We start from the raw sequence: 27,920 nt of genomic DNA, 5'->3' as shown, positions 1-27,920 counted from the left end.
GGCGCCTGGGTGGCTCAGTCGGTTAAGCATCTGACTCTTGGTTTCGGCTCAGGTCATGATCTCACAGTCTCGGTTTCGTGAGTTCAAGCCCCACGTAGGGCTCTGCACTGGAAGTGTGGAGCTTGCTTGGGATCCTCTCTTTCTCTCTGCCTCTCCCCCACTCGCACTGTCTCTGTCTCTTGCAAATAAATAAATAAGCTAAAAAAAAAAAAAGAATCTTTTTCAGTGGGGCGCCTGGGTGGCTCAGCTGGTTAAGCATCCGACATCAGCTCACGTGATGATCTCACAGTTTGTGAGTTCAAGCCCCGCATGGGGTTCTCTGCTGTCAGCACATACCCCACTTCAGATCCTCAGTCTCCCTCTCTCTCTGCCCCTCCCCTGCTCCCACACTTTCTCTCTCAAAAATAAACACTGACAGAAAAAAAAGAATCTTTCTCAGTGGTTAAAAAGGGATATTTCCTCAAGTTCCTTCTTCAAGAAAGGGCTGGAATAATGGCAATCAAGACATAATCATCATCTTTTAAATAAACACATATAAATCTTCACTTAGACAAAGACACTCAGTTTTCCGAATGGGATGTACATTATATGACATATGCACGTTTTAGAAATAATTGTATAATCTAAGAAATTTCATGATAGGTATCACCAGAGTTCTGCCATATTTAAAAATGGGAGGGACTGGGCCAGGCTGATGACGTCAGGCTGCGAGCTTCCGTTCCCAAGTCAGATGCAGGCGGGGTCCTGGCTTGGTCACTCGCTAACTCCTGTGACCTCACCTCTCTGGGTCTCAGTCTCCTCAACTTGGAAAATGGAGCCAATCATGGTTCCTCACCCCAGAGTTACAGTGAACGAACACTGAGTCACCGTGAACGAACACTGAGTCAACATGGTTAGTGCCCCGTAAAATTCTTGATTTTATTACCGTGTTTTGGTCCTTGTGTTGCTATTACTACCATGGTGTGGTAACTTATAAAATGGTACATAAATTTCAGTTCACGGCCACACATCACCGTGTGGATGCCAAAATGCTATGAAAGTCTGATTTTAAAAATCATTAGAGACGATGCCCACAAAAGTGAATGGCTCACCGTATCCATCTATGCAGTGAAATTCAGTGTTTTTTATTCTAGGATTACTCATAAAACTAAGGAATGCTTGGGACTCCCTAAATGATACTATAGGATATTATTGTAACAACCGATGCAGAAAAATGATTTTAAGCATCATAGGTCGAGTTGAGACAAGCATTCAATTACTGGCCTTCTCCTAAAACTGCAATAGCAACAACATGAAACAAGATAGGAATGTAGCGATTTCTAATTCTTTTCCCCCAAAGGAGTCAGCCGTCGGGCAGCTAATTTAACCCAGAGCATTCATCATCTTGAATTTTGTTGGTAAGCAGACTTGAGGCACAACTAAATGGAATATTGCAAAAAAGGTACAGAGGGTATCAAAGTGCTTACATCACAAACGTAGGTGTGTATTTCCCGCCCTTGTGAAATATGCTGCAGCCTGGGCTTGTTCAAGTGCACAGGCTGGTTTTACAACATCTGACTGCGTGTGTGTGTGTGTGTGTGTGTGTGGATGTGTTAGTTCAAATGGTTTGATACGCCCAACTTCAAGAATCTTTTAATAAGACCCAAATACGAAGAGCATGTGTTATTGATCCATATACCCATCAACAATAGGCTAACAACCCGTAAAAACACTGAGGGGGATGAAGCTTAACTCTAAGGTACAGATGCTTTTACGTGTAGGTTTCTTTTTTGTTTGTTTCAGTTTTGCTTTTTTTTTTCTTTTTTTTTTTTTTTTTTTTTGGCTTTCAACGTTCTTACCTGTGAAGATTTGGCGAGCTTCTGGGTGTATTCCTTCTCGATCTGCTTCAGCCTGCTGTTGGCCTGAAAGACACACGTACACGAACACACACACACACACACACACACACACACACACACACACACACAGTGACCTGTGAGTTTGGTATCTCTTCCACATGCCTATCACCAGGCAGCTGGGATGGCTGCCAGCTGCACCGCCCTTCTGGGGCAGCCAGAAAACCACAGGGCTTGTCTTTGATCTAACGCCAACTATTCATCACTTAAAAAGCAAAAAGCAAAAGCAAAAAAAAAAAAAAAGAAAAAAGAAAAAAAAATCTCTCCTGCCAATTATTAGACAAACACAGACTTCTGTGGAGAGAAAGAGAAAGGGAGAAGAAGAGACAGAAATAGACCTAGCAAGGGTGTGAAGGCTCAGAGGGTAAAGTATGGAAAGGGGGAAGAATCAAAGGGAGAAGGGAAGGGAAACAAGGGAGGGGAGAGGAGGAGGAGAAACAGGAAGAGGTAAATTTAATCCTCTTTCTCATTGTTGCAAGATGAAAGAACGAGATGCTCCTGGACAGAGGCAGATAGGAGATTCTGAGACTCACCGAGCAAAAGACGGGAGCCCCCACTCTGCCTCACACACCAGAACGACTTTTTCAAAGTGACAAATATATCTAAGTCAAACAATGTCCACGTCCCGGAAGCAGGGTCGCCTTCCCAGAGTAAGTCCCTTTTCCTCAGAACCCAACTATCTCTTTTGCCACCCAGTCCCCGTCCTCCGCAGGCGACCCGCTTTCCTGCGCTCCGGAAGCCTCCCTGCATCCTGGGTGCTGGGCAACGGCTCAGCCACACACCTGTGCCAGGCCTGCCTCTCATCGTGCAAGTGCGAAGTAGCTGTGTCCTTTGCTTCTAGAAGAGCTTGGGTCATGGCTCTCAGAATTTCCGCTCTCTGTACCCAGGTCCCCTGCTCTCTCGTCTGTCTCCACAGCTCTGACTGCTCAGGTTTATCGTCCCTTCCTTCTCATTATTTCTATTTTCCATTTCTTTGTCTTTTTGATCTTTCACGGAGAGCTTTCAACTTTTCGCTTTAAGTTTCTATTGAACTAAAAAAAAAAAAAATCTGCCACACTACTCACAATTTCCAAGAGGATTGTTTTTGTTCTCTGAGTAGCAACGTCAATGCCCTTTTCCAGATGAGGTAATGGAGGTACAGAGAGGTTAAGCAGCTTGCCCAGCATCACACAGCCGGGAAGTGATGGAGCCACTTTAAACCCACGTAGTAGAGCACACAGCATACCTCTCTCTGCCTAGGTTAGCAGATTCACATACACGTCATTCATATTTCTATGTCTGTACGTACACAACACATTTTTCTGTTCTCTAGAGCGTCTGTGTTTTTTCCCGAGTTCCTTTTATTTATTTGCTTTGCCAACCAGTTCTGTCTCTGTTTCTCCCTTTAGAAACTTCCCTCAACAGTCAGGCGATCTTTCTTATTTAAAGTGAGGCCTCTAGGGGCGCCTGCGTGACTCGGTCGGTTGAGCGTCCGACTTCGGCTCAGGTCATGATCTAGAGGTTCGTGAGTTCGAGCCCCCCGGTCGGGCTCTGTGCTGACGGCTCGGAGCCTGGAGCCTGCTTCGGATTCTGTGTCTCCCTCTCTCTCTCTCTGCCCCTCCCCCACTCATGCTCTTTCTCGCTCTCAAAAATAAACATTAAAAATAAACAGTAATAAAGCGAAGCCTCTAAAACAGGCCAGGGATGCATGGACTCCACGTCAGGGTGTGTCGGGAGGGCCTGGGCTCTCCCATGCCCGTCTCTGACTGGACCTTCGTCTTGAACCATTTTGCCCAGACCTGCATCCTCCAGTGTCCTTCCTGGCGGCAGAGATCTGGCTACTGATGTCTGCAGAGGGCTGCCTACGGGTTCCGGATACGGACTCTTGCACAAACCCAATTTCTCATTGCCCCCAGCCGCGCCTGTGTCCTCTCTCTCATTCCATCTCCCCAGAGAGCAAACCAGGAGCGGGGGCAGAGGCAGACACGGAATAAACACATATGCTGAAACCCTAATCCCAATGTGATGGTATTTGGAGGTGAGGCCTTTGGTGGAATCCCCTCGTGGATGGGATTAGTGCCCTAATAAGAAGCCAGAGAGCTCGCTTTCTCCCGCCCCGTGAGGACGTAGCAAGATGGGGTCTGCGACCCGGAAGGAGGCTCTCACCAGAACCCGATACGCTGGCAGGCACCCGGATCGCAGGCTTCCAGCTTCCAGAACTATCAGGGATGAATTTCTGTTCTGGATAAGCCTCCCAGCGTATGGCGTTTTGTTATAGAACCCGCATTAAGACAACAGCCGTGTGTTTTATGGACTTAAGGTCAAAAGCAATTCTTCAGAGTTTATTGCATAAATCTCTCTGCGTCTATAGTCCCACTCAGTACACTGGGTAGTGGTGGGTTTTTTTTTTTTTTTCAGAAGAGAGGGCCTGCGACTATTACTCTTCTTTCTCTTAAAGCCACCAAACTCTATTCTACCTCTGTAATTAATAAATTACACTCTCCATTAGAGAATTAAGGCCACTCTGAACCTCGTGAGGCTTATCTGTCTTGGCTCCCATTCCGCTGGTGTTGTTTTTAATCACAAAATGCTTGATACGGTATTTTTTGCTCATTTAACAAAGAGCTCTTCCCACGTGGCAGGTGCCCTACAGATACTTACTCACTAGAAAATATAAAAATCACAGCGTCGTGAAGATTAGGTTATTTTCCCTAAAGAAGCTGGAATCAGAGATGCCGGTTTGTGCAAGACAGCCTGTGCCAGAAGCCCGCAGACTCATGTCAGTTCCTTTGCCATCGAATGCATTCATCCATTCCAGGCCACTGGGGCTAGAGCAGTGAAGAAAGGAGACAAACATCCCTCTCGACCTTTACGGAAATGCTACGCTAGTGAGTCAACGAAACAGCTTACAGGGGTGACGATATTTTAGGTGTTAAAAGAGCCATGGAGACAATGAAACAGGAAAGAGAGGAGAGGTGATGGAAGGTGGGAGCAGTTTACAGTCTAACAGTGTGCGAGGCGGGGGGCACGTGGGTGGCTCCGCTGGTTGAGCATCCGACTCTTGGTTTCAGCTCAGGTCACGATCTCACGGTTCATGAGTTCAATTGAGCCCCGCACTGGGCTCTGTGCTGCAAAGCCTGGAGCCTGCTTCGGATCCTCTAACCCCACCTTGCTCTCTACGCCTCCCCTGCTCGTGCGCGCGCGCTCTCTCAAAATAAATAAACATAATGCAAAGAATTTACAAAATGTGGGAGTTAGGGAAAGCCTCACGGGAGGGATACGACGGAGGAGCACAGCCCTGTAGGAGATAAAGGACCACCGAAAGAGCTCAGGCAGAAGGAGGGCCGGTCACCACGGCCTGGAGGCAGAGGGATGTCTGGCACGTTGCGGTTGTGGGCGTGGTGAGGCGGCCGGTGCGGTTGGGTTGGTGAGCAGTGTCTCCCTGGGATAAGGTTTGAGAGAGAAGGAGAAGCCAGAACCTTCTTGGTGTTGTAGGCAATGGTACGGAATGTGGCTTTTACTGTGCGTGAAATGGAGAGAGTCACTGAAGAGGTTTCGGTTACGGGAGTGACATGACTGAACTCAGCCCGGCTCCTGTTTGGGGCAAGAAGCCAGCAGAGAAGCCAGTTGAGAGGCTGTCGCAAATAATCCGGGCCGGTAACAGAGGATGTGGTGAGAAGTGGCCAGATTCTTTGAAAGAGTTGAAAGTAGAGCCAACTGGATACGCCGTGCGATAAAAAGGAGAGGAACCAAGAATGGCTTCGAGATTTTTCTCCCAAGCAACTAGAAGAGCGGGGCTGTCGTTACCTCACATCAGAAAAATTACGGGTGGAACAGGTTTCGGGGGGAAGACGAAGAGATCGGTTTCGGACACATGAAGCGTGGGGACGCTTATCGGCCATCTGGTGTTGAAGTGAATATTTGGATACTGAAGTCAGGAGTTCAGAGGGAAGGTCTAGCTTAGAAGTATACATCCACCACCAGTACGGGAGCGGCATACGGAACTATGCTCCTGGATGAGATCTCCAGGCACTGAGTGGATATGAAAAGGAGAAGTCTCGGTATACTGAGCCCGGAGCCTGCCAGTGTCAGGAGGCTGGAGATAAGCAGGAGAGCAAACCGAAGGAGTGGCCAGAGAGATACAAAACGAGGATAACAGGGGATCCTGAAGCCAAGTGAGGAAAGTGCTTCAAGGACTGTGTCGGGTGCTACAGAGGCGTCACGTGAGGGGAGGACTGAAAAATAAGCACGTGGCTGAAGCCCGTGGGGGACTGGCGATCTGAACGCAAGCCCGCGCGCTGTGGTGGCGGGGATGAGAGTGCGACTCGAGGAAGCTCACGGGAAGGAGAGCAAGTGGAGCAGAGACAGACAATTTTTTCAGACTTCTGTCACCAGGGGAAGGAGAGGAATGGGCTGGAGGCTGCAGCGGAAGTGGGTAAGGAAAGGTCTGCCTTATGTGGTTTGGTTTTTTGCACCAGGAGAGAACTACCAGCATGTGTGCAGGCTGATGGGAAAGATCTGGCAGGAGAAAGGGAAAACTAGGTTCTGCCAGAGATTCAGAGGAGACGTGTCCTTGAGAAAGGAGAGGGGATGGGATCGGGAGCACAGGGGACAGGATCGGGGAGAGGAGAGGGCCCTCGCTAGGAGTTACAGGTAAATCACCACCCCCAGCAGCAGTGGGGCAAGTTCCGTTTGCTTCCGCCTCACCCAGGAAGTAGGAAGGAAGACCCACAGCCAAGAATGTGATGGCAGAAAAGACTACTGGGAGGGGCGCCTGGGTGGCTCAGTCGGTTGAGCGTCCGACTTCAGCTCAGGTCACGATCTCGCAGCCCGTGGGTTCGAGCCCCGCGTCGGGCTCTGGGCTGATGGCTCAGAGCCTGGAGCCTGCTTCCGATTCTGTGTCTCCCTCTCTCTCTGCCCCTCCCCCGTTCATGCTCTGTCTCTCTCTGTCCCAAAAATAAATAAACGTTAAAAAAAAAATTAAGAAAAAAAAAAAAGAAAAGACTACTGGGAGATTCAAGGTGTGAGGGAAGGGTATGGACAGTCGTCTAGGAAAGTGGGAAGGGACCAAGGAACGCAGCGTGAGTCTCAGGACTCCAGGAAGCATCAGGGCCCATTTGAAATCACTAATGCTGAACTTAAAGTGAGGTCAGCTGATAACATAATAACACCTCTAGAGCGTGCCGATGGCTAAATACAACAGAACTGATACTTTGGGGAATAATGAGAGTAATTGAAGAAATACAATTAATCTCTCAACCTTCACGGTTTCGACTATGTGTTTAAAACTCAGTCACAACTGCGTGAATTCCTGGGCTCCTCAAAAAAAAAAAAAATCTAAAAAGTTCTGGTTTAGCATGGCTGGAAATATACAGCTAATTTCTCATGCAAGCTGTCCCTAAAACATGTTTTGAATAATTTTATTCTCAGGACGGTAGTGACTGTACATTTCCATACAAAAAAACCGAGTTACAGTTATTTTAATCTAAGTCTTATTTTTATAGCTATCATTACTATATAGAAATACAATTTTCAAACATCTGAACATATGTAGAGTATAGATGTAGAGTAACAGATGAGAGGAAAATCACAATTCGGAAGTGAACGAAGTTGTTTTGTTTGGTGGCTGCTGTTGTTTTAATCTCTGGCTCTTTCTAACTGCTCCATTATGGCTGGTCATGCCCTCCACCCTCCACTGAGTACTTGGTTTGCCTCTGCTTTTCGACAGCCTCTCTCTCAGGTCAGTCTTCCTCGGTAAAAAGCCCAATATGTCGGTCCTCTTTCTCTGTGCAATTCCTATCAAAATCTTGGGCTTGGAACTCTAGTGGGAAGAAACAAACCAATTTTCAGAAAGGTATCAATGGTTGTTAGTCATTTTAATATGGTACTCTTTTCTTGTAGGGTACTTTGCATTATGCCTTCATTCAAAAAGTCCTTCATTAGAAGTCAAACTTTCACTTTTCACAGATGACATGATACTTTACATGGAAAACCTGAAGGACTCCATCAAAAAACTGCTAGAACAGATACATTCAGTGTCCGTAAATTCAGTAAAGTAGCAGGATATAAAATCAATGTACAGAATTCAGTTGCATTTCTATACACCAATAATGAAGCAACAGAAAGAGAGATCAAGGAGTTGATCCCATTTACAACTGCACCAAGAACCATAAAATACCTAAGAATAAACCTAACCAAAGAGGTAAAAGATCTGTACACTGAAAACCATAGAAAGTCTATGAAAGAAATTGAAGAAGACACAAAGAAATGGAAAAACATTCCACACTCATGGATTGGAAGAAATTGTTAAAATGTTGATACTACCCAAAGCAATCTACACACTCAAGGCAAAACCTATCAAAACAACACCAGCATTCTTCACAGAGCTAGAGCAAACAATCCTAAAATTTGGATGAAACCACAAAACACCCCGAATAGCCAGAGTAATCTTGAAAAAGAAAACCAAACCTGGAGGCATCACAATCCGGGACTTTAGCCTGTATTACAAAGGTGTAATCACTAAGACAATATGATATTGGCACAAAAACAGACACACAGACCAATGGAATAGAATAGAGAACTCAGAAATGGACCCACAAATATATGGCCAACTAATCTTCGACAAAGCAGGAAAGAGTATCCAACGGAAAAAAAGACAAGTCTCTTTAGCAGATGGTGCTGGGAGAACTGGACAGCAACATGCACAAGAATGAACCTGGACCACTTTCTTACACCATACACAAAAATAAATTCAAAACGGATGAAAGGCCTAATTGTGAGACAGGAAACCACCAAAATGCTACAGGAGAAACCAGGCAGCAACTTCTCTGACCTTGGCCTCAGCAACTTCTGACTTGACATGTCTCCGAAGGCAAGGGAAATACAAGCGAAAATGAACTACTGGGACCTCATCAAGATAAAAAGCTTCTGCACAGCAACGGAAACAATCAACAAAACTAAAAGGCAACCAACGGAATGGGAGAAGATATTTGCAAATGACATGTCAGATAAAGGGTTAGTAAGTATCAAAAATCTATAAAGAACTTGCCATAAGTCAGTGAAGAAATGGGCAGCAGACATGAACAGACACTTTTCCAAAGATAAACACCCAGAGAGCAAACAGACAAATAAAAAGATGCTCAACATTGCTCATCATCATCAGGGAAATACAAATCAAAACCACACTGGGATACCACCTCACACCAGTCGGGCAACATCTCAGGCAACAACAAATGTTGGCAAGGATGTGGAGAAAGGGTAACCCTCTTGCACTGTTGGTGGGAATGTAAACTGATGCAGCCACTCTAAAAAACAGTGTGGGGTTTCTCAAAAAATTAAAAAGAATCACCCTATGACCCGGCAATAGCAGTGCTAGGAATTGATCCAGAGGCTACAGGAGTGCTGATCCATAGAGGCACATGTACCCCAATGTTTATAGCAGTGCTATCAACAATAGCCAAAGTATGGAAAGAATCCAAATGTCCTTCAACTGATGAGTGGATAAAGAAGATGTGGCATATACAATGGAATACTACTCAGTGATTAAAAAAGGATGAAATCTTGCCATTTGCAACAATATGGATGAACTGGAGGGTATTATGCTAAGTGGGATAAGTCAGTCAGAGAAAGACAGATATCAGGTGTTTTCACTTACATGTGGAATTTGAGAAACTTAACAGAAGACCATAGGGGAAAGGAAGGAAAAGTAAGTTACAAACAGAGAGGAAGGCAAACCATAGAGACTCTTAAATACAGAGAACTGAGGATTGATGGAGGCGGGTGTTGAAGGGATGGGGAAAACGAGTGATGGGCATTGAGGAGGGCACTTGTCGGGATGAGCCCTGGGTGTTGTACGTAAGCGATGAATCACGAGAATCTACTCCTGAAGCCAACACTACACTGTATATTAGCTAACTTGACAATAAATTAAAAAAAAAAAGTCCCTGAAAAAGCAAAACAAAACAAAACACAAAAGTCCTTCATTCCTTTATTTTCCATTTCTTATTATTAGTGAAAGTTCAGGCATTCATTTTTCCGGGAAGGTAACTTAGAGGAAAATTAGGAAACTTCTCCAGAATACTTATACTTAAGGCAAACACAGATGTTATAAAGATAAATTTCCTTAAAACATACCAGCAATAGTTTCTGAATTAAATATTTGCTTTTATGATTAAAAAAAAAGGATGCTTCCCAAATTCTTGAAACATAGCATAAAGCTCAGATTATTATGCAGTATTTTCTACTCAGAAGCTTTGAAGATATCTATTTGAAGCTTCTTCAAACACTGTGAATAAATGCAGTTTTGGCCATTTGGTGTCAGATGTTAATATATAACTATGCATTTCCCTAAAAATGAAACTATTTAGAGAATTCATAGAACACATTTATATATTTAATTTAAAATATTTGCAGAACTGGGGTGCCTGGGTGGCTCAGTTGGTTGAGCGTCCGACTTCGGCTCAGGTCATGATCTCACAGCTCATGAGTTCGAAGGCTCTGCGCTGACAGCTCGGAGCCTGGAGCCTGCTTCGGATTCTGTGTCTCCCTCTCTCTCTGCCCCTCCCCCGCTCATGCTCTGTCTCTCTCTCTCCCTCTCTCTCTCTCCCTCTCTCTGTCAAAAATAAATAAACATTAAAACAAATTGACAAATTTGTGAAGCATAAATAAAATTCATCATTTCTGCCTGGGCCATGATGGAGTAACTGGGACCATACCTAATCTGCCATAGTAAACAGCTAGAAAGCCAGAAAACACACAAAATATAGGAAACACTGTTTTAGGATGCTGAGAAACAGGAAGCAGAGGGTTGTGACCCTGTGAAGAAAAGGGAAACAGGGGAGGTGCACCCTACAATCACCCCTGCTTTCTTCCTGGAGGCACATCTGGGCCTGAACATAGGGAAGGGAAGCAAAGTACAGCATAGCAGGATTGTGCATTGAGGAGACAAGGACTAGAGTTTGGGAAAGCTGAGGCAGTTGGAATTTGGGGGGCACAGCGCTAAACAGAAGGGAGGGATGCACAGAAAGAGCTCCATATGCTGACATGGGCTCCCTCTGGGTCGGTTGCTGATACGTGGCCATGCATGTGTAGGGTTAGGATCTATAAGGCCAAGTAAAAACTGACTGGTGGGATTTAAGATCAACAATTTCCACACAAAGCTGAGAGATATTTGAGTTCTGACAAGCCAGAATGAATGGTTCTCACAGAACGCCCAGGAAGGTCACACTTAAGTCATGGGATCCAATTAGCCTTGGAGTAAAGTCAACTTTACGTCTGTTCTAACAAAACTTAAAAATATGCCTCAAATGGATCAAACTGGTCATTGACAAGTAACTGCCTCCCTAAATAAAGTCCAATGTTTTTTGAAAGAAGTCAAGAAAATCTAGCATTCAACAACATAAATTTTATAATGTCCACCATCCAATGAAAGATGGCATGAGATGAAGCAGGAGAAAAATTAGTCAATAGAGTGAGACTCAAAAATGACAGAAATGGTGGAATCAGTAGGCAAAGACTTTAAGATAGCTATTAAGACATACCTAAATATTTAAACAAAAACATGAACATAATAAGGAGAGAAATAGAAGATATGCAAAAAGAACTATACAGACTAGGGCAAAGAAATACATTATCTGAAAGGAAAATTTCACTGGATGGGATTAACAATCGATATGGCACAATAGAAGAAAAAAACCAGTGAAGATGAAGAAAAAGTATTTTAAGTATCCAAATGACTGCCACAAAGACAAAAGACTGAATTTGACGAATAATCACAGTAATGTATGGGATTGTATCACATCATCTAACGTGTGTGTAATTGCAGATTAGAAGGAGAAAGGTTTGGGAAAATATTTGACGACCCAATAGCTACAAATTTTGCAATACAAAGAAAACTGTAAACCCACCAGTGGAAGAAGACTAATGAACAAAAGAGATAAACAAAGAAAACCACAATCTGATACATCATAATCAAATTGCAAGAACATAACTAAAGATAACATCTTAAAAGCAGCCAGAGAAAGCAGATGCATTAAAAAGATAAGAATGACTGAGGATGAGGATTTCTCATCTGAATGATGTCAGAAGATAACATAGTGAGTCTTTAAAGCACTGAAAGAAAAAAAAAATCTATCAATCTAGAATTGCATATTTAGGGGCACCTGCCTGGGTGGCTCTGTCGGTTAAGCAGCCGACTTCGGCTCAGGTCATGATCTCACGGTCCGTGAGTTCGAGCCCCACGTCAGGCTCTGTGCTGACATCTCAGAGCCTGGAGCCTGCTTCGGATTCTGTGTCTCCCCCTCTCTCTGCCCCTCCCCTGCTTGTGCTGTCTCTCTCTCTCTCTCTCAAAAATAAATAAACATTAAAAAAAGAACTAGAATTGTATATTTAATAGAAATATCCTTCAAAACTGAGGTGAACTACAGACATCTTCAAACAGAAACCTGTCACCAGCAGACATGAGCTACGGGAAAGGTTAAAGGAAGTCATTCGGGTAGATGGAAAACGTTACCAAATGCAAATGTGGAAACCCGGATCAACTCAAGGAATAAAGAGCACTGGACACAGAAGACAAGTGTGTAAATGTAAATTATCTTTTTTCTCCTTTTGAAAATTTCTTTGAAAGAAAATGTACTTTTAAAAGAAGAGATAATACAACTATATTGGGGTTCCTAATGTATGTAGAAACAGGACTGGAATAGGGAAATAGAGCTACAGTGTTATTAAGGCACTTACATTTTATGGTAAACTGGTATAAGAGTACTCGAAGGCAGAGCATAGGAAAGAGCCGTATTGCAAAAAAGAAAAATAAAGAAAAAGGTGTATCTACTAAGCCAATAGTAGAAATAAAATGGAATATTAGTTAAGTACTCAGTGAATCAATAAAAGGTATGATAAGAGGAAAAGGGAAAAAGAGATGGGACAAATTGAAAACAAGCAGCAAAATGGTAAAATAAAACCCAACAATACCCATAATTACATTAAACACAAATAGTTAAAAATTTCATCTAAATGACACAGCCTGTCATACTGGATCTGGAAGGAGGTGTAACTATGTAGTATTTTCAAAAGAAACTTTATATATTTAAACACACTGAAAGTAAAAGGATGAAGAAAGATGTACCATGCAAACAGTAATCAGAAGAAAAGTGGGGTGGCTATGCTAATATCCAAGTAGATTTGAGAACGAAGAAATTTAGCAGAAACAAAAGAATATTTCACAGTGATAAAAATTTAATTCATAAAAATGATAGAGCAATCTTAATGTTATGTACCTAATTTCAAGAGCTTTGAAATACATGAGGCAAAGACTGACAGCACTGAAAGGAGAAATAGGCAAATCAAAAAATTATAAATGAGGAGATTTCAACCCTCTTCTCTCCGGAATTGATAAAAAAAAAAAGTAGATAGAAAATTAGTGAGGATATAGATGATCTGAAAAACGCTGTCAACCAACTTGACCATTAATCAGACACCACATTCTGGCCCATAAAACAACTTTCAATAAATTTTAAAAGGATTAAAATCAGGGGTGCCTGGATGATTCAGTGTCCGACTCTTGATTTCAGCTCAGGTCACGATCCTGGGGCATGGAATTAATACATACATATATATATATGAAAGGATTAAAATCACACACAGTATATTCTCTGACCACAATGAAATTAAATTAGAAATCCATATATAACTGATATTCCCAAAATATTCAGAAAATTAGAAATACACCTAATTTCAAAAAAATACACCTAATTTCTATGGGTCAAACAAGAATTTACAAGGTGAATTAGAAAATATTTAAAAATTAATAAAAAATGGAAGCATAGTGTTTGTGGAATGCAGCTAAATCAGTGCTTTGGGGAAATTTTTATCCTTGAATTATTTTATTAGCAAAGAAGGAAAATCTAAAATAAGTGATAGAAGCTTCCCCTGAAGAAACTTATACAAGAATAGCCAATTAAAGGCAAAATAAGCAAAAGAAAGAAAATAATAAATGTAAGAGTAGAAATAATGAAATAGAAAACAAAAACAATAGAGAAAATCAGTGAAACAAAAATCTGGTTCTTTGAGATCGATAAAATCGATAGACCTCTAGGTAGACTGATCAGAAACAATGGAGAGAAAATATAAATTAGCTAATGTCGGGAATGAGAGAAAGTGGACATCGCTATCTGATCCTACAGACATTAAGAGGGCAATAAGGAAGTTTTATGAATAACATATTGCCAAAAGTTTTGATAATTTAGGTAAAATACAGAAGTCTCTTAAATAATACAAATTAACAAAAGTAAGGCAAGAGTAGAAAACTCAAAGAGTTGTATATCCCTCTAAGTATTAAACACACACACACACACACACACACACACACACACACACACTCACAGCCCTCTGAAATCCTGATAGATCCCTGTGATGCTTTTATAAACATTTACTTTGAGTACCTCCCCTGTGTCGGGCTCTCTATGTTTACAGAGGTAAATGATTTAATGCAGCCAGGGAGGAGACAAATAAGTGAATAAATAAAATATGGCATAAATGTCATGGGAGAGCTATGCACAGAGTGCTATTAGGGAAAAACTATGAGATACCTACACTGGAGAAGGCTTTTGTAAGGACATGAATATTAAAGGATAATGATGTTGATGGTGTTGCTGATGCTGAGGGCGATGACTGATGGGGATGAATGAGATGATGACGATGACGATGACAGCAACAACAAAACAACTAATATTTACTTTGCTCTTACTCTACTGACATATATGGCTTCGGTGCTTTACATATATTAACAGATCTAACACTCCCAAAACTCTGTGAGGTAGACACGATTATTATCCTCATTTACAGACAGTGAAACTGAGAGACAGGTGACGAAACTTGCTTGAGGTTATCAGCTTGGAATGAACAGGAATCAACGAAATGGAAAAGAAAGAGAAGAGAATCCCAAATGGAAGGAGTAACAGGTACAAAATCCTGCCGGACCGTGGGATATTGGAGGCGTCAGGCTTGCTTTTCTTCCGTCACAGGCACATTTGCGGGAAAGGCGATCTCTACCCTCTGTCCCCACTTTCACTCTCTCGTTACTTCAAGAAATATTTACTGAGCAGCTTGGTGACTGTCCATTCTTTACCTGAGTTTGACCCCACCCCTTCCATTCAGCTCAGCGATGACCTTCTCGTGGCTGGTAAAAGAGGCCATTTTAATAAACATTTCTTTTTATTACAAAAGTAAATACAGAGTGTGGTGGTGGTTATACAGTTCCATAAATTTATTTTAAAAATCATTATACAGCACTCTAAGCAGAAGAATTCTACGGTATGAAAGTTATACCTCAATAAAGCTGTTTTTAAAAAGTAAATATAGGGGCGCCTGGGTGGCTCAGTCAGTTAAGTGTCTGACTTTGGCTCAGGTCACGATCTCACGGTTCATGGGTTCGAGCCCCGTGTGGGGCTCTGTGCTGACAGCTTACAGCCTGGGGCCTGCTTCGGATTCTGTGTCTCCCTCTGTCTCCGCCCCTCCCCTGCTCACGCTCTGTCTCTCTCTCTCTCAAAAATAAACAAACATAATAAAAAAATTTCTTTAAATAAATAAAAAGTAAATGTATACTCAGCACAGAATATGTAAATTCTATGTAATTTTATAAAAATTACATGGAATATATGTATTCTATATATAAATATATAAAAACTACATAGAACTTATGTAAATGCAGGGCACCTGGGTGGCTCGGTCATTAAGCATATGGCTTCGGCTCAGGTCATGACCTCATGGTTCATGATTTTGACTCCCACATTGGGTGAGCACAAGCCCCAAGCCCCACTTCAGGTAAAAAACCCCCACTTTGGGTGAGCACTGCTTCTCTCTCTCTTTCCCTCTTTGTCTCTCTCTCTCTCTCAAAAAATATATGTAAATGTACAAAAATTATATCTAGAAAATATAAATATATTTTAAATAATATATTTTAATATATTAGTATATTTTAAAAATATATTATATTTATATATAACAACACATGATATACTTTAATATCTTAACATTTAGCAATATATTTTAAATAAGTTATAACAGATAAAAAATATATTTATACGGCACACATATGAAATTGCCTACAATCTATCATCCAGAGTAACAATGTTGACATCTTAGTGATTTTTATGTACAATGTACTTGGCAGGTACCAGGATATTTCTGAAGTCCTAAACCTGGTGTTTTCTTCCATTTCTCAACCTTTCCCAGCTTGGCCTGCTGCCCTTACTACCTCACAGAAAGGATGACACAACAGAAGTATAGAGAAACCAAAGGAGGCAGTTTTTGGCTTTTGCCTCTCTAACTTGGGCCAATGGGGCTCGGGCATAGAAGTGTATCAGTCACAGTGGGTCTTACTCTGCCTGCTTCCCGACTCTAGACTAGAAATGATTCTCCAACCTGGAGTAACGAGGCATAATCTGAAGTGAAGGGGAAAACGATTATCTGTGAGTCTGTTCCTGAGCAAAGGCCTTGTTTCTTGCCCCATTCTCTGGGCCAAGCCTGGCAGACGGGGAAGGCGCAGAAACCCCACAGAGATGGGGCCGCTCTCATTGCAGGGGGGCCTGTGCTCACAGGCCGGATGGATAGAGGCAAGGGGCTGTATGACCTTGAGTTCTTGGCCACACCGGCAGGTATACTGGAGCCAGAAGCAGAAATGGGCTGTGTGGTGTGTGCGTGTGTAAGCAGGCCAGCGACTGCTACACCCAGTTTCTTGTGGGTTCACGCCTCTCCCTGACAAAAGGCAGGAAGAATATAAAACCTCTGAGGTGTCTGAGAGAAGTATAGATGCAGCAAAGAGAATGCAGGGCTTGGAGGGGCTTTCAAAGAGGAAGGAGGGGTTACAGAGAAGTAACCGGTATCAACTGGCCACCAAAGGTCCGTGGGGGCAACAGATGTCTCGGTGGATGCCTCTGTGGATGGGTGATATGCACAATCAGAGGGCTCCATGCCTCATCCACCACACCATGGCACGAGAGAGCCCTTGGTTCTCACATGGGATCCTGGGGAAGCAACTGACGTCCGGGGTGACCGAGGACTAGTATCAAGTTTTGGCCGTGCAGCCAAACGGCGACTCAAAACAGAAACTGAGAGTATAGTACAATAAGCTCATTTGAGTTTACGGCCTGAGATTCGTGCCATTTCTTAACTCGCCAGTAAGAGGTGGGGTGAGACTCTGGTGGTACTTGGTTCAGATCCCATCTGCCATCATGCCTCCTCCTCTCCATGAAGGACATGTCCGTGAGAGGAATGGTAGCAATCGAGAGGCAGACGACAGGCTGATTCTGTGCCCCATACTTGATGCGGTGAGTGTACTGAAGGCCTAGACTCCCTCCTTCTAGGCTTGAGTTAACATTTGACCTGCAGATGTCAGTCCATATTTAGCGACTCTTCAGCCTTAGTTAATTTCTAAAGAATTAAGTCATTTTATATAGTTGCTTTACCCAGAACCAGAATCGAGGAATTAGAAACCCCAAGTGTTTTGTTTTTGTCACTGCCTAATTATTTTGTAAGAATTCCAGGGAGAAGCCACATCCCCTACAAGGGAAGAAAGAAGCCGGACAGTCTTGGAAAAGGGCCGCGGTATCATTATCGATATCACTATTTCTTGAGCACCCAGTAAATATTGGTGGATCCATTCTTAGAAAAAGTGCCCATACTCCCGAATTTGGCCCTACTTCTGAATATGTCCAACTAGTAGTGAATACAGTCTCTGTCTCCAATAAATAATGTGCATTTAATGACAGTTAACCTATAGAATAAGCTGGGACAGTTGATTTTCTGGCCTCACTGTAATTCAGAAGGACTAATTTTCTTGCCATTGCAACATAGGTATTTATGCGGCTAACACCCATAAATGATCACATAAGATTTACACGAATTTCCACCCCACTCGCTGAATAAGAAAGCAAACTGTGAAACAAGCTTATGGAAATAGTTAAAGAATTAAGATCTAATCATATTTCAAAAGCTCACCCTCAGAGGAACGCTCTGAAGCAGAGGCCACAGAAACTGAAACTCATTTATTACTTGGGCAGAAACACAAACTTTAAGAGAATGAGGGAGGAAAAAAAAACTTTACTTTGCTCTAGGGAAGAAGCAACTATTCTCTGATGTGCAAAAAAGAATTTATCATCAAAGACCAAATGTAAATGGGGCCAATTAATTTTTTTAAGAATCTCTACCTTCTCTAATATTTTTATGTCTTTGTTACTGTTAGGCACTACACCAAAATCTAATGTTGCATGATTTGACAAATGTTAAAGAAAAATAAGAAATTTAAAAATATATAATATACACTTTAAATATATTTAATATATTTACATATGAGTGTCAACATCGGTTGGTGTAGTACTTTTAGGAAGCAGATGGAAGATCTATCTCAAATATCTGACTTTAGACACTGAAGAATGGTGACAATTGTCCAATGACCAAATGATGTTAACTGAATTGTTGGTCTGGCAACAAATTATTTCAAATAAGCTTTGAATTTGGGAGTTAGACGTTCTGATTTGTCATACTCGTAAATCTCATTAATATTCTACTTATTGTTTTGGAAATTTTTCTACTTTTTGGCTCATTTGTATAAGAAAAAAGAATGTAATGAATATTAATTGGAAAGTTTATGAAACAATGTATTTACAGGAAGTTGCCCTGTTAGATTTGCAGGCAGTTCAATATAAACCTCGATACTTAACAAAATCTCTATTGTCTCTGTTGGATAATTTGGAAGTTTGGAATAGGTGCTGGGAAGACATTCTTGAAATTTAGTCATCAGATCTTCCTAATGAAAAACAGCTTTGAGCTTATCCAGCTTTCCAGGGTCATCTACACTGAGACAGAATTACCATACCAGTTTATTTAAAAGCAATATTCAAAGTGTTTGGCAAGAGTATGATGCTCTACCCCATACTCCATCCGCACACAGAAAGTCTTGTTAGTTTTGTTGCTGTGTAGGTGAATTTCCCATCACCCAGACCCTCAAAGCTGCTTCAGCCATCTTGTTTCATCAACTCAAGTTACTCTGGTTGACGATTCCAACAACTGTTGCCAAACGGTAAGCAGTAGAGCATGGTGGGAAAGAGCACAAGCTTTGAAGTTAAACCAACTCGGGTGGTGTGACCACGGGCAACTTCTTGAACTTTCCCGCTCACTATTTTATGAAGCGCAGATAACGTGGACAATAAAGATTAAATAGGACTGAGGTTTAGCAACATAGGCATCGTGGAAGTTCTAGATGGCACGGGATCAGAGAGTGGTGAGTAAGCACTGGAATGAGGATAAAGACCAGGTTCTTCACGCGTGAGGGAAGGGGAAAAATAAAAGGTAAGGCAACAGTGATCAAAAGGCGAACCTGATGGACTGGGATCGTGGAGGCGAACTAGCTGAGTAATGTTGAGGTCTAAGGCATGTCTGCATTTTTTGATGGGTAAAGTGGAAACACGAGAGAGGTTACTTTAGTGGACATGAGCTTACAAAACGGCAGGATCGGGCTATTAGAAAAGTCAGCTGCCAAAATCAATCTTTTGTTACTCTTTCTTGTTCATTCTTTCTCTTTGGGTCCTTTGGGTTCACTTTGGGACTTTGGGTCCTTCACTGCTTGTCTTAGATTCTTTTTTTTTTTCAAAGTTCATTTAATTATTTTGAGACAGAGAGAGAGAGAGAGAGAGAGAGAGAGAGAGAGAGGGAGCAAGAGAACATGCACAAGTCAGGGAAAGGCAGAGAGAGAGGAGGAGACAGAATTCCAAGCAGGTTCCACCCTGTCAGCACAGAGCCCCACGAGGGGCTTGAACTCACGAACTGCGAGATCATGACCTAGGCCGAAACCAAGAGCCAGACGCTTAACCAACTGAGTCACCCAGGCGCCCCTGCTTGTTTCAGATTCTTTACTGGGGGAGGAATTTTTTTTCCTGACATGCATCCAGAAACGGGGGTGCTCTGCTGCTTTTGATATTGCTAATGATTTTTAGTTGTAATTGTTTACATTATATAATGGATAGATACAAAAAAACATTCTACACGATTATGAGAAACGATAAAGAACCCTCCTAAAACAACCACACCACTTAACATCTAGCATCACAAATGCTGAGCCGAAATCAAGAGTCGGATGCGTTACCGACTGAGCCACCGAGGCGCCCCTCTCACACATTTTTAGAAGAATTCATTCATGATGCTTCATTTGAAACTGTATTTCCTTCATAGCCACTGCTTTAGAATACTCAATGGTGTGAACAGATCAAAATCATCCCTGAATTGATGGTTCAGAAATCAAATGTTCAACTTCAAAGGATAATGCCACCAACATTTTATAGTCTCACTACAACACGGAAGAGTTCTTTCTGTTCCACTTTCTTTCTTTTTTTTGTTAAGTTTATTTCTTTTGAGAGAGAGCGAGTGCAAGCAGGGGAAGGGCAGAGACATAGGGAGAGAGAGAATCCCAGGCAGGGGGAACTCTCGAACCGTGAGATCATGACCCGAGCCGAAATCAAGAGTCAGATGCTTAACCGACTGAGCCCCCCAGGTGCCCCTGTTCCACACTTTCAACCCTCCTCAGCATCGTCAGACTTCCTATGTTTAATAGCAGATTTAGTAAGATATAATTCACATATCGTAAAGTTCACACTTCTAACCTGTACGATTCTGTGGTTTTTAGCGTATTCATAGAGCTGTATGTCTATCACCACTATCAACTTCCAGAACATTTTCATCACCTCAAAAAGAAACCCCACACCCATTAGCAATCACTTCCCTTTTTCCCTCCCCCCAGCCACTGACCACCAGTAATCTCTTTTCTGCCTCTACAGATGTTCCTATTCTGGACATGTCATATAAATGGAGTCATACACATGTGGCCTTTTGTGACTGGTTTCTTTCACTTAGTGCATCTTTAGGGTTCCTCTATGTTGCAGCACGTGTCAGGATGTCATTACTTTTCATTGTCAAATAATATTCCATTGTATAGAAAAACTATATTTTATTTATCCATTCATCAGCTGATCGACATTTGAGATGCTTCCATTTCTTGGCTATTATAAATAATGTTGCTGTAAACATTCTTATACAAGCATTTTGGAGGGGAAATGTATTTTCCATTTTCATCCTTCAACAGAAGATCATGGAGATTTTATTTGCAGGCCTCAGGCTCCCAGGTAGCAGCAGAAATGCTAGGTCATATGGTAACTCTATGTTAAACTTTTTAAGGAACTGCCAAACTATTTTCCAAAATGGCTGCACCATTTTTCATTTCCACCAGCAAAGAATTAGGGTTCTAATTTTTCCACATCCTGGCTCAAATTTGTCATTTTCTCTTTTTGACTGTGGCCATCCCGGTGGATATGAAGTGGTGTCTTTGGCTCCTTTGATCCCTTGCCCAGAAGTAGCAGCAAACGTATGGGCTCAGGTCATTCTCTGAAAGCTCTACTTGGTTTGTTTTTTTTCATGGAGATGCTCTAAAATAGTGGCTCCAATCTGGGAGCAGTGGAGTTAGGAGGCATCCATCACAGCATTCTCAGAAGGCGTGAGAAAAAGCACATTAGAAGAGCTTGAGGCCTGGAAATAAAGTCTCCATGATCTACTCTTGCAGGGTATCCCTTACCCTCTTACAGATGCTGAATTCTTCAAACTGTTCAGTGTCTTCCAACTAGGCCTTTGCAGCATCACTGTTAAACTTTCCATCTTGGTTGAACACTCTCTTGGGGCTATAACTGACATGCGCACTCACCAACTTGCCTTTTATTTCCTTTTGGACCAAAATCAGCGCCACAAGCCACCCTATCTATATCCCAATTACACTCGATCCTGATGCCATTTGGACTGGACGGGTCTTAATCCTCATATGACCTTTTGGGGATGATTTGTGTCAGATGTCAGACGGATTTATTACAGCATAAATCTTGAGAAACAATTTTGCATAGCTTCAATATCTGTGAATAGGCTACAGCAATGAACAATATTTCCCCCAAACAGGAGTACAATGAAGGAGGGAGTAGAAATGACATCAGAGTGAGAGGTGAAAAATGTTATTTGAGATTCTAAAGCTACTGAATCAGAATCTCCAGGATCTTGTGGCCCAGGAATCTGTATTAAAAAACTTTCTCATTGCTTCCGATAATCAGTCAAGTTTGGGAGCCACTGCTCCAGCTAACTGAGGATATCACTGGGAGCACTCTCCTAAATAAAAGACAGTCATTTATAAAGCACGTAATTTCTGCTTCTGCTATATTATCTCATTTCTCCTGTGACTTTCCTGGGCAGAGAACCCAACGAGTTGAGGCTGGTTGTTTTCAATAAATGAATATCATCAACTTTGATAACCCCCAAAGAGTTGCTATGGTAACATAGAACAAAGATAATACCCATCAAGATCTAAATAATCAAGGCTGCTCCGTGATCTTAAGCTGGCTTACTTTTAATGGTTTTAAGTGCAGACAAAAGCAAACAGCTCCAAGGAGTCAGGCTCTATTAGTACCAGAGTATTTAACTAATTGCGTGCTCCCCCAACACCCCAAATAACAGCAGAGGGGAATAGGTTGTTTGGTCACGAAGGCAGTTAAAGTACAGAAATGCAGTTTTCACGGAGCCCTCCACCCTCCACTGGTCTTTATCTAATTCAAGTCAGGCAGCTAGGTGTTGGAATTAACTTCTCTGAACTAAATACAAAAATTCAAAGTCATTTTGGGATTTGATGCTCATTCATTTTCAACCAAATATTCACATTCATTTCAAATTCACACAAGGACTGCAACAGCTTCACCTAAATCAGTTTTCTACAAGTTAAACATCCCTCCTACACTCAGATGTGATTGTGGGACCACTTTGATCTTTATTCCCAAATTTATTGCTCTGTGTAATCCATGACAAAATGTAATGTGATTTACTATATCTCTATATGACAGCCCAGCAGCTGACAGAACTTAATAATTCAGCATAAGAAAAAAACCTTCTGGCACCAAAATAGACAGATCATAATGGGGGCTCTTTAGTATCAGTTTACAATGAAGCCGATACAAGCTGATCCTAAGAACTTCAAAACAATTCTTTTTTTTTTCTCATGTATTTAATGAAGGAAATTTTCATTCCCTAAACGTGTTTTGTAGCTGCAAGCAAGTAATTTTGGACCATTATGCTTTTGTTCTCATTAAAACAATGTAGGACTAGTCATAGCTGATGTTCCTTTCACAAAGAAAAGGACTAAATTTTTCCATTTAATTGGAAATAAGTGAAGAAACACAATTGTGGGAATGTGGGAGATTCTAAAAGAAGTAGATTTATATTTGGTTATGGTATAGAAAAGGCATAGATGAGCTAATTAAGCACTGTATATATAATTATTGGAATTAAGACTTGCCTTTGAAATTGCTAGGGCTGAAGTTTCTCTGAAATTCCTTCTCCCTGAGCACAAGTCGGAATCCGGAGATGGAAATGTCAGACCAGACAGCCCTTAGGTCTCTTTCAACTAAAATTTCCAAGATTTTTGACATTGCTTTTTAGAGGGTCACGGTGGTTCTTGTTGGGAGTGGTGGTGATGGGTGTGAGAGTCTCTTATGCTCCTGGCCAAAATGGGAGAAGTGGAAGAGGCTTACCGCTCACTCGTCTAGCTCCCATAGAGGTGACTGGATGGTGTGTGAATATGGGGCCTCAGCAATGGGGTCTAGCTGGGTTGGGAGAGCTCCAAGTTCCTTCTGGACTCTCACTGGGTTTCCAGCACTGTGGTTCTCAACAAAATGCCCCCAGATGCCCATCTCTTGGATCTTTAGATATCTGTCAACCTATGACCCAATCAATGGGGAGTCACCTTCCTATCACCTCTCCAGGATATCTGATTATAAAAGGTAAATTATATATTCATGACTTCAATTAAAAAATTTGAAAGCTAATGTCTTCTTATAGACACTTGGATGAAACATTCTTCCTTAGGTTCGTGTATTGTTTGGAAAGGCTGGCTGCTTGGCTAACTTTCAAGAGTACTCCAGCGGTCCTCGTAAAACCATCCAGGAGGTGCAACGAACTAGTCAAAACCCACCACCGATCACAATCTGATTCCCCGCTTTGCATGTCCAAAAACTCAATGTGGCAAGTGCTCCTGTGTAGGTTACTGGACTCACATGGACCAAATCTATAGCAGACCTAGGTTCTGAAGGTCATTTGATGCTATGTTCTATCCATTATTAAATTTCAATTATATTTGCACATAACCTTGCTCTTGACATGCTTGGTACTGGTCACTTGTCAATAATGATCATCTTTAGTACCATAATCTCAGAACAGAACTCAGAAAAATTCTAAGAATGTGTACTGGCTCTTGTTTGGAAATGTTAGAGTTCACTGATACAGAATCTAAGGCTATTAAAATCCTTCAAGTGCTTTTCTAATGAACTACATGAATTTACATTGTTTGCAATTCACCTAAAAATAAAGACCAAATAAAACTGAACAAATATATCATGAACCAGACTCTGTTCTGTAGTGCTTTAGTGGGCCTCTAATTTTTTCTTAAGTGGCCACAACATTTCAGAGGATTTAAAAAAAGAAAAAAAAAGACGTGAACTAAATAATTTACTACAAACAGGCAGAAACTAAATTTTTAAATTTCCTTGACCGGTTAAAGGTATAATACAAATCTTTTCACACAAAATAGACTCAGAAGTTGTTCCCCTCCACTTGCTTTTCCAAGTTAAATTTTTTTTTTAATGTTTATTTATTTTTGAGACAGAGAGAGACAGCGCATGAACAGGGGAGGGTCAGAGAGAGAGGGAGACACAGAATCCCAAACAGACTCCAGGCTCCAAGCTGTCAGCACAGAGCCCGAAGCGGGGCTCGAACTCACGGACCGCAAGATCATGACCTGAGCTGAAGTCGTATGCTTAACCGACTGAGCCACGCAGGTGCCCCTTACTTTTCAAAGTTTAAATTTAAGAGTGTAGTATTTAATTCTCCAGTGTTACTTCCCTTTTATTTTGAGGTGAAAGAAAGAGAAGTGTTTTCTACACACAATTTCCTAAAAATGGTTTGTTTTCATTTGTTCCTTCCATTTGAAAGAACCCCTGTGGCTGCCAACAGAAGATGTTTACAAATTTCCACCAATAAGAAGTGCTGTGTCCTTGACAGCTTTAGACAGAAAGCTCCTAATACCCCCAATATAATTTCCCAATATGCTAACCCCCTCCACTTCACCCACACATACATACTCATTCTTGGTGCTATCTACTCTCTTGTTTGTCTCCCATTCAATTATGACTTCAGAGCCAAAAATTCAGGGTTTTGGCCAAATCAAGGAATCTCAGGCCAAGGAGTTTGGATTTCATTCTGGATGCGGTGGGATGCATTAAAGGTTTGTTAGCAGGGAGTGAAATCGTAAAGGTATCGTTGAGGAGATGGCTCACCTGGGACCATGGAGAACGAACCAGAAAAAACTGAGCAGATAACTGTGGCAATAGTCAAAGAGCTGCTGCCAATGGGTGAGGGTTTTGGTTCAAAGTCTTAATGAGATGACGATAATTGGAGAAACAAAGGAGGTGAAAAAGGGCTATCCTAGCCTTGTGCCTCTTTCTGAAGGAGAAAGCTGCATTAGCAAAAATCACAAAATTAAACAGAAGGAAATAATGGCATTTTGAATTCTGCGCATTTCTACCCAACTACTGTCTTTCACCCAAATATGGACCCATTCACAAATGGATTTTTCTATAGTAACCCTTTGGTTAAATATGCTTACTTTTGGCATATTTTTCAGAGAGCAACTGGAAAAAATGAAAGATGTATTAAGAGATTTAACTATGGGTGGATTATAAATAATTCCGCAGAAACTGAGCATGAGAAACTAACCCTTGGGTGGGTGTGAAATCAATCAATCATGAGTTCTCCCACCTCTTGATACATTCCTTTCTCAGTATTATCGATTGCCTTTTTTTACATAACCCACTCTCTCTTTTTAAAATTGATATATAATTCATTTATTATCTTACTCACCTTTCTGGAAGTGTAGGATTCAGCAGTTTTTAATATATTCACAAAGTTGTGCAACCATCTAATTCCAGAATATTTTACCAGCCAAGAGGTAACCTTATACCATTAGCTGTCATTCTCCATTTCCTCCACCCTCTCAGCCCCTGGAAACCTCTGGCCCACTTTCTGTCTCTATGGATTTGTCTATTCTGAACACTTCGTATGAATGGAATCATGCAATGTGTAGCCTTTTGAGTCTGGCTTCTTTCACTTGCATAAGATTTTCAAGGCTTATCCGTATTGTAGCATGTATCAGTACTCTGTTCTTTTTCATGGCCGAATAATATTCCATTGTACAGATACACAACATTTTCGTTTATTTATCACTAGTGGGCATTTGGGTTATTTCCACTTTTTGACAATTATGAATAATGCTATGAACATTTATGTACAAGTTTTTGCATGGACATATGTTCTCAATTCTTTGGAGAGATACCTAAAAGTGGAATTGCTGGGTCCTCTGTCAATTTTACGTTTAACTTTTTGGGGAACTGCCAATGGTTTTCCAAAGTGGCTGCCATTTTACATTCCCACCAGCAAAACATGAGGGTTTTAATTTGTCCATCTCTTTGACACCTCTTAGCATTTGGTCTTTTTGACTATAGCCATGTTAGTGGGTGTGAAGTACTATCTCACTATGGGTTTGATTTGCATTTCTGAAAAGGCAAATAATGTTGAGCATCTTTTCGATGTGCTTATTGGCCATTTACAGACTTTCCTGGGGGAAATATCTATTCAAACGCTTTGCTCACTTTAAAATTGGATTATCTATCTTTCTATTGTTGGGTTATAAAAGTTCTTTCCACGCTTGTCAGAGAGGGGATTTGCAAATATTGTATCCCATTCCGTGGACTGTCTTTTCAGTCTTTGGTGGTTATGTTCTTAGAAGCACAATTTTTTTTTTCTTTACTTTTGATGAAGTCCAATTTATCTATTTTCTCTTTTGTGGCTTCTGCTTTTGTTGTCATATCTAGGGATCTGTTGCCTAACCCAAGGTCACAAAGATGGATGGTGTGTTTTCTTTTAGGGGCTTCATAACTTTAGCTCTTACGTTTAGATCTAGCAGGGTTACTATTGACAAATTCTCACAGGTTTTGTTTATCTGTGTATCTTTTCATTTATCCTTTCTTTCTGAAAAATGATTTTACCCAATGTAGAATTCTTGCTTGATAGTCTTCTTCCTTTGGGACTTTGAATATTTCATTCCACTGCCTTCTGACCTTCATGGTTTCTGACAGAGATCAGCTGTTGATCTTTCCATTAGTTCTTTATACATCATTTCCTTATTTCTTTGAACATATCTCAAATAGCTGATATAAAGTCTTTATCTACTAAGTCCAACATCCGGGCTTCTTCAGGGACAGTCTCTATTGATTTTGTTTTTCCCTGCCCAGAGGCTATACTTTCTTTCTTCGCATGTCTCATCATTCTTTTGTTGAAAACTGGCCATTTTGGATATTATGAGGTGGCAATTATGGAAATCAGATTCTCTCCCTTCCTCAGAGTTTTTTGTTGTTGCTGGAGTTTTATTATTGTTGTTATTGTTAGTGACTTTTCTGAACTAATGCTGCAAACTATGTATTCTGTCATAAATGGTCACTGAAGTCTCTGCTGAATTATTGGTTTACTAATGATTGAGCAGAGGTTCCTTAAATGTTTGGAAACAGTAAGTCTTCCAGTTTTTGCCAAGGACCTCTGTGTGCATGCTGGTGAGCACCTTCAATGCTAGGATGACCGATTACAACTCTGCCTTAGCCTTCTCTTCCTATTTGTGAAGCGCCTCAAGGTCAGCCAGAGGTGAGAGTTTGGAACCTTCTCAGATCCTTCCTGAGCATGCACACAGCCCCGGGTGTGCACATAGCCATACAAATGTACACAGATGGCATTCTAGATTCCAAGTAATATGCTGGAGATTACCAAAGCCCCTATGCACAGCTCGTTTCCTAGTTTTATATTTTAAACTTTGGGTTAGCCTATTGTTTGCCACAGCTGTTATGTACCACCTCAGGCAGCCACGATCTTAAA

The 27,920-nt window shown here is 41.5% G+C and overlaps 1 protein-coding gene across 3 annotated transcripts in view; it reads right to left on the bottom strand.

Annotated features, from left to right (window-relative positions):
• Positions 1-27,920, bottom strand: part of CEP112 (centrosomal protein 112) — a 408,508-nt gene that overhangs the window by 92,792 nt on the left and 287,796 nt on the right. For all 3 annotated transcript variants that reach the window (XM_042967095.1, XM_042967096.1, XM_015535456.2), the window contains one exon: positions 1,839-1,901. In XM_042967095.1, the coding sequence (XP_042823029.1) occupies positions 1,839-1,901 (63 nt within the window). The remainder of the gene's footprint in view (positions 1-1,838; positions 1,902-27,920) is intronic.

The sequence above is a fragment of the Panthera tigris genome, chromosome E1 (genome assembly GCF_018350195.1).
Source record: "Panthera tigris isolate Pti1 chromosome E1, P.tigris_Pti1_mat1.1, whole genome shotgun sequence".
Lineage (NCBI taxonomy): Eukaryota > Metazoa > Chordata > Mammalia > Carnivora > Felidae > Panthera > Panthera tigris.
The sequence above is the reverse complement of the archived record's forward strand: the minus strand, read 5'-3'. Positions and strand labels throughout refer to the sequence as shown.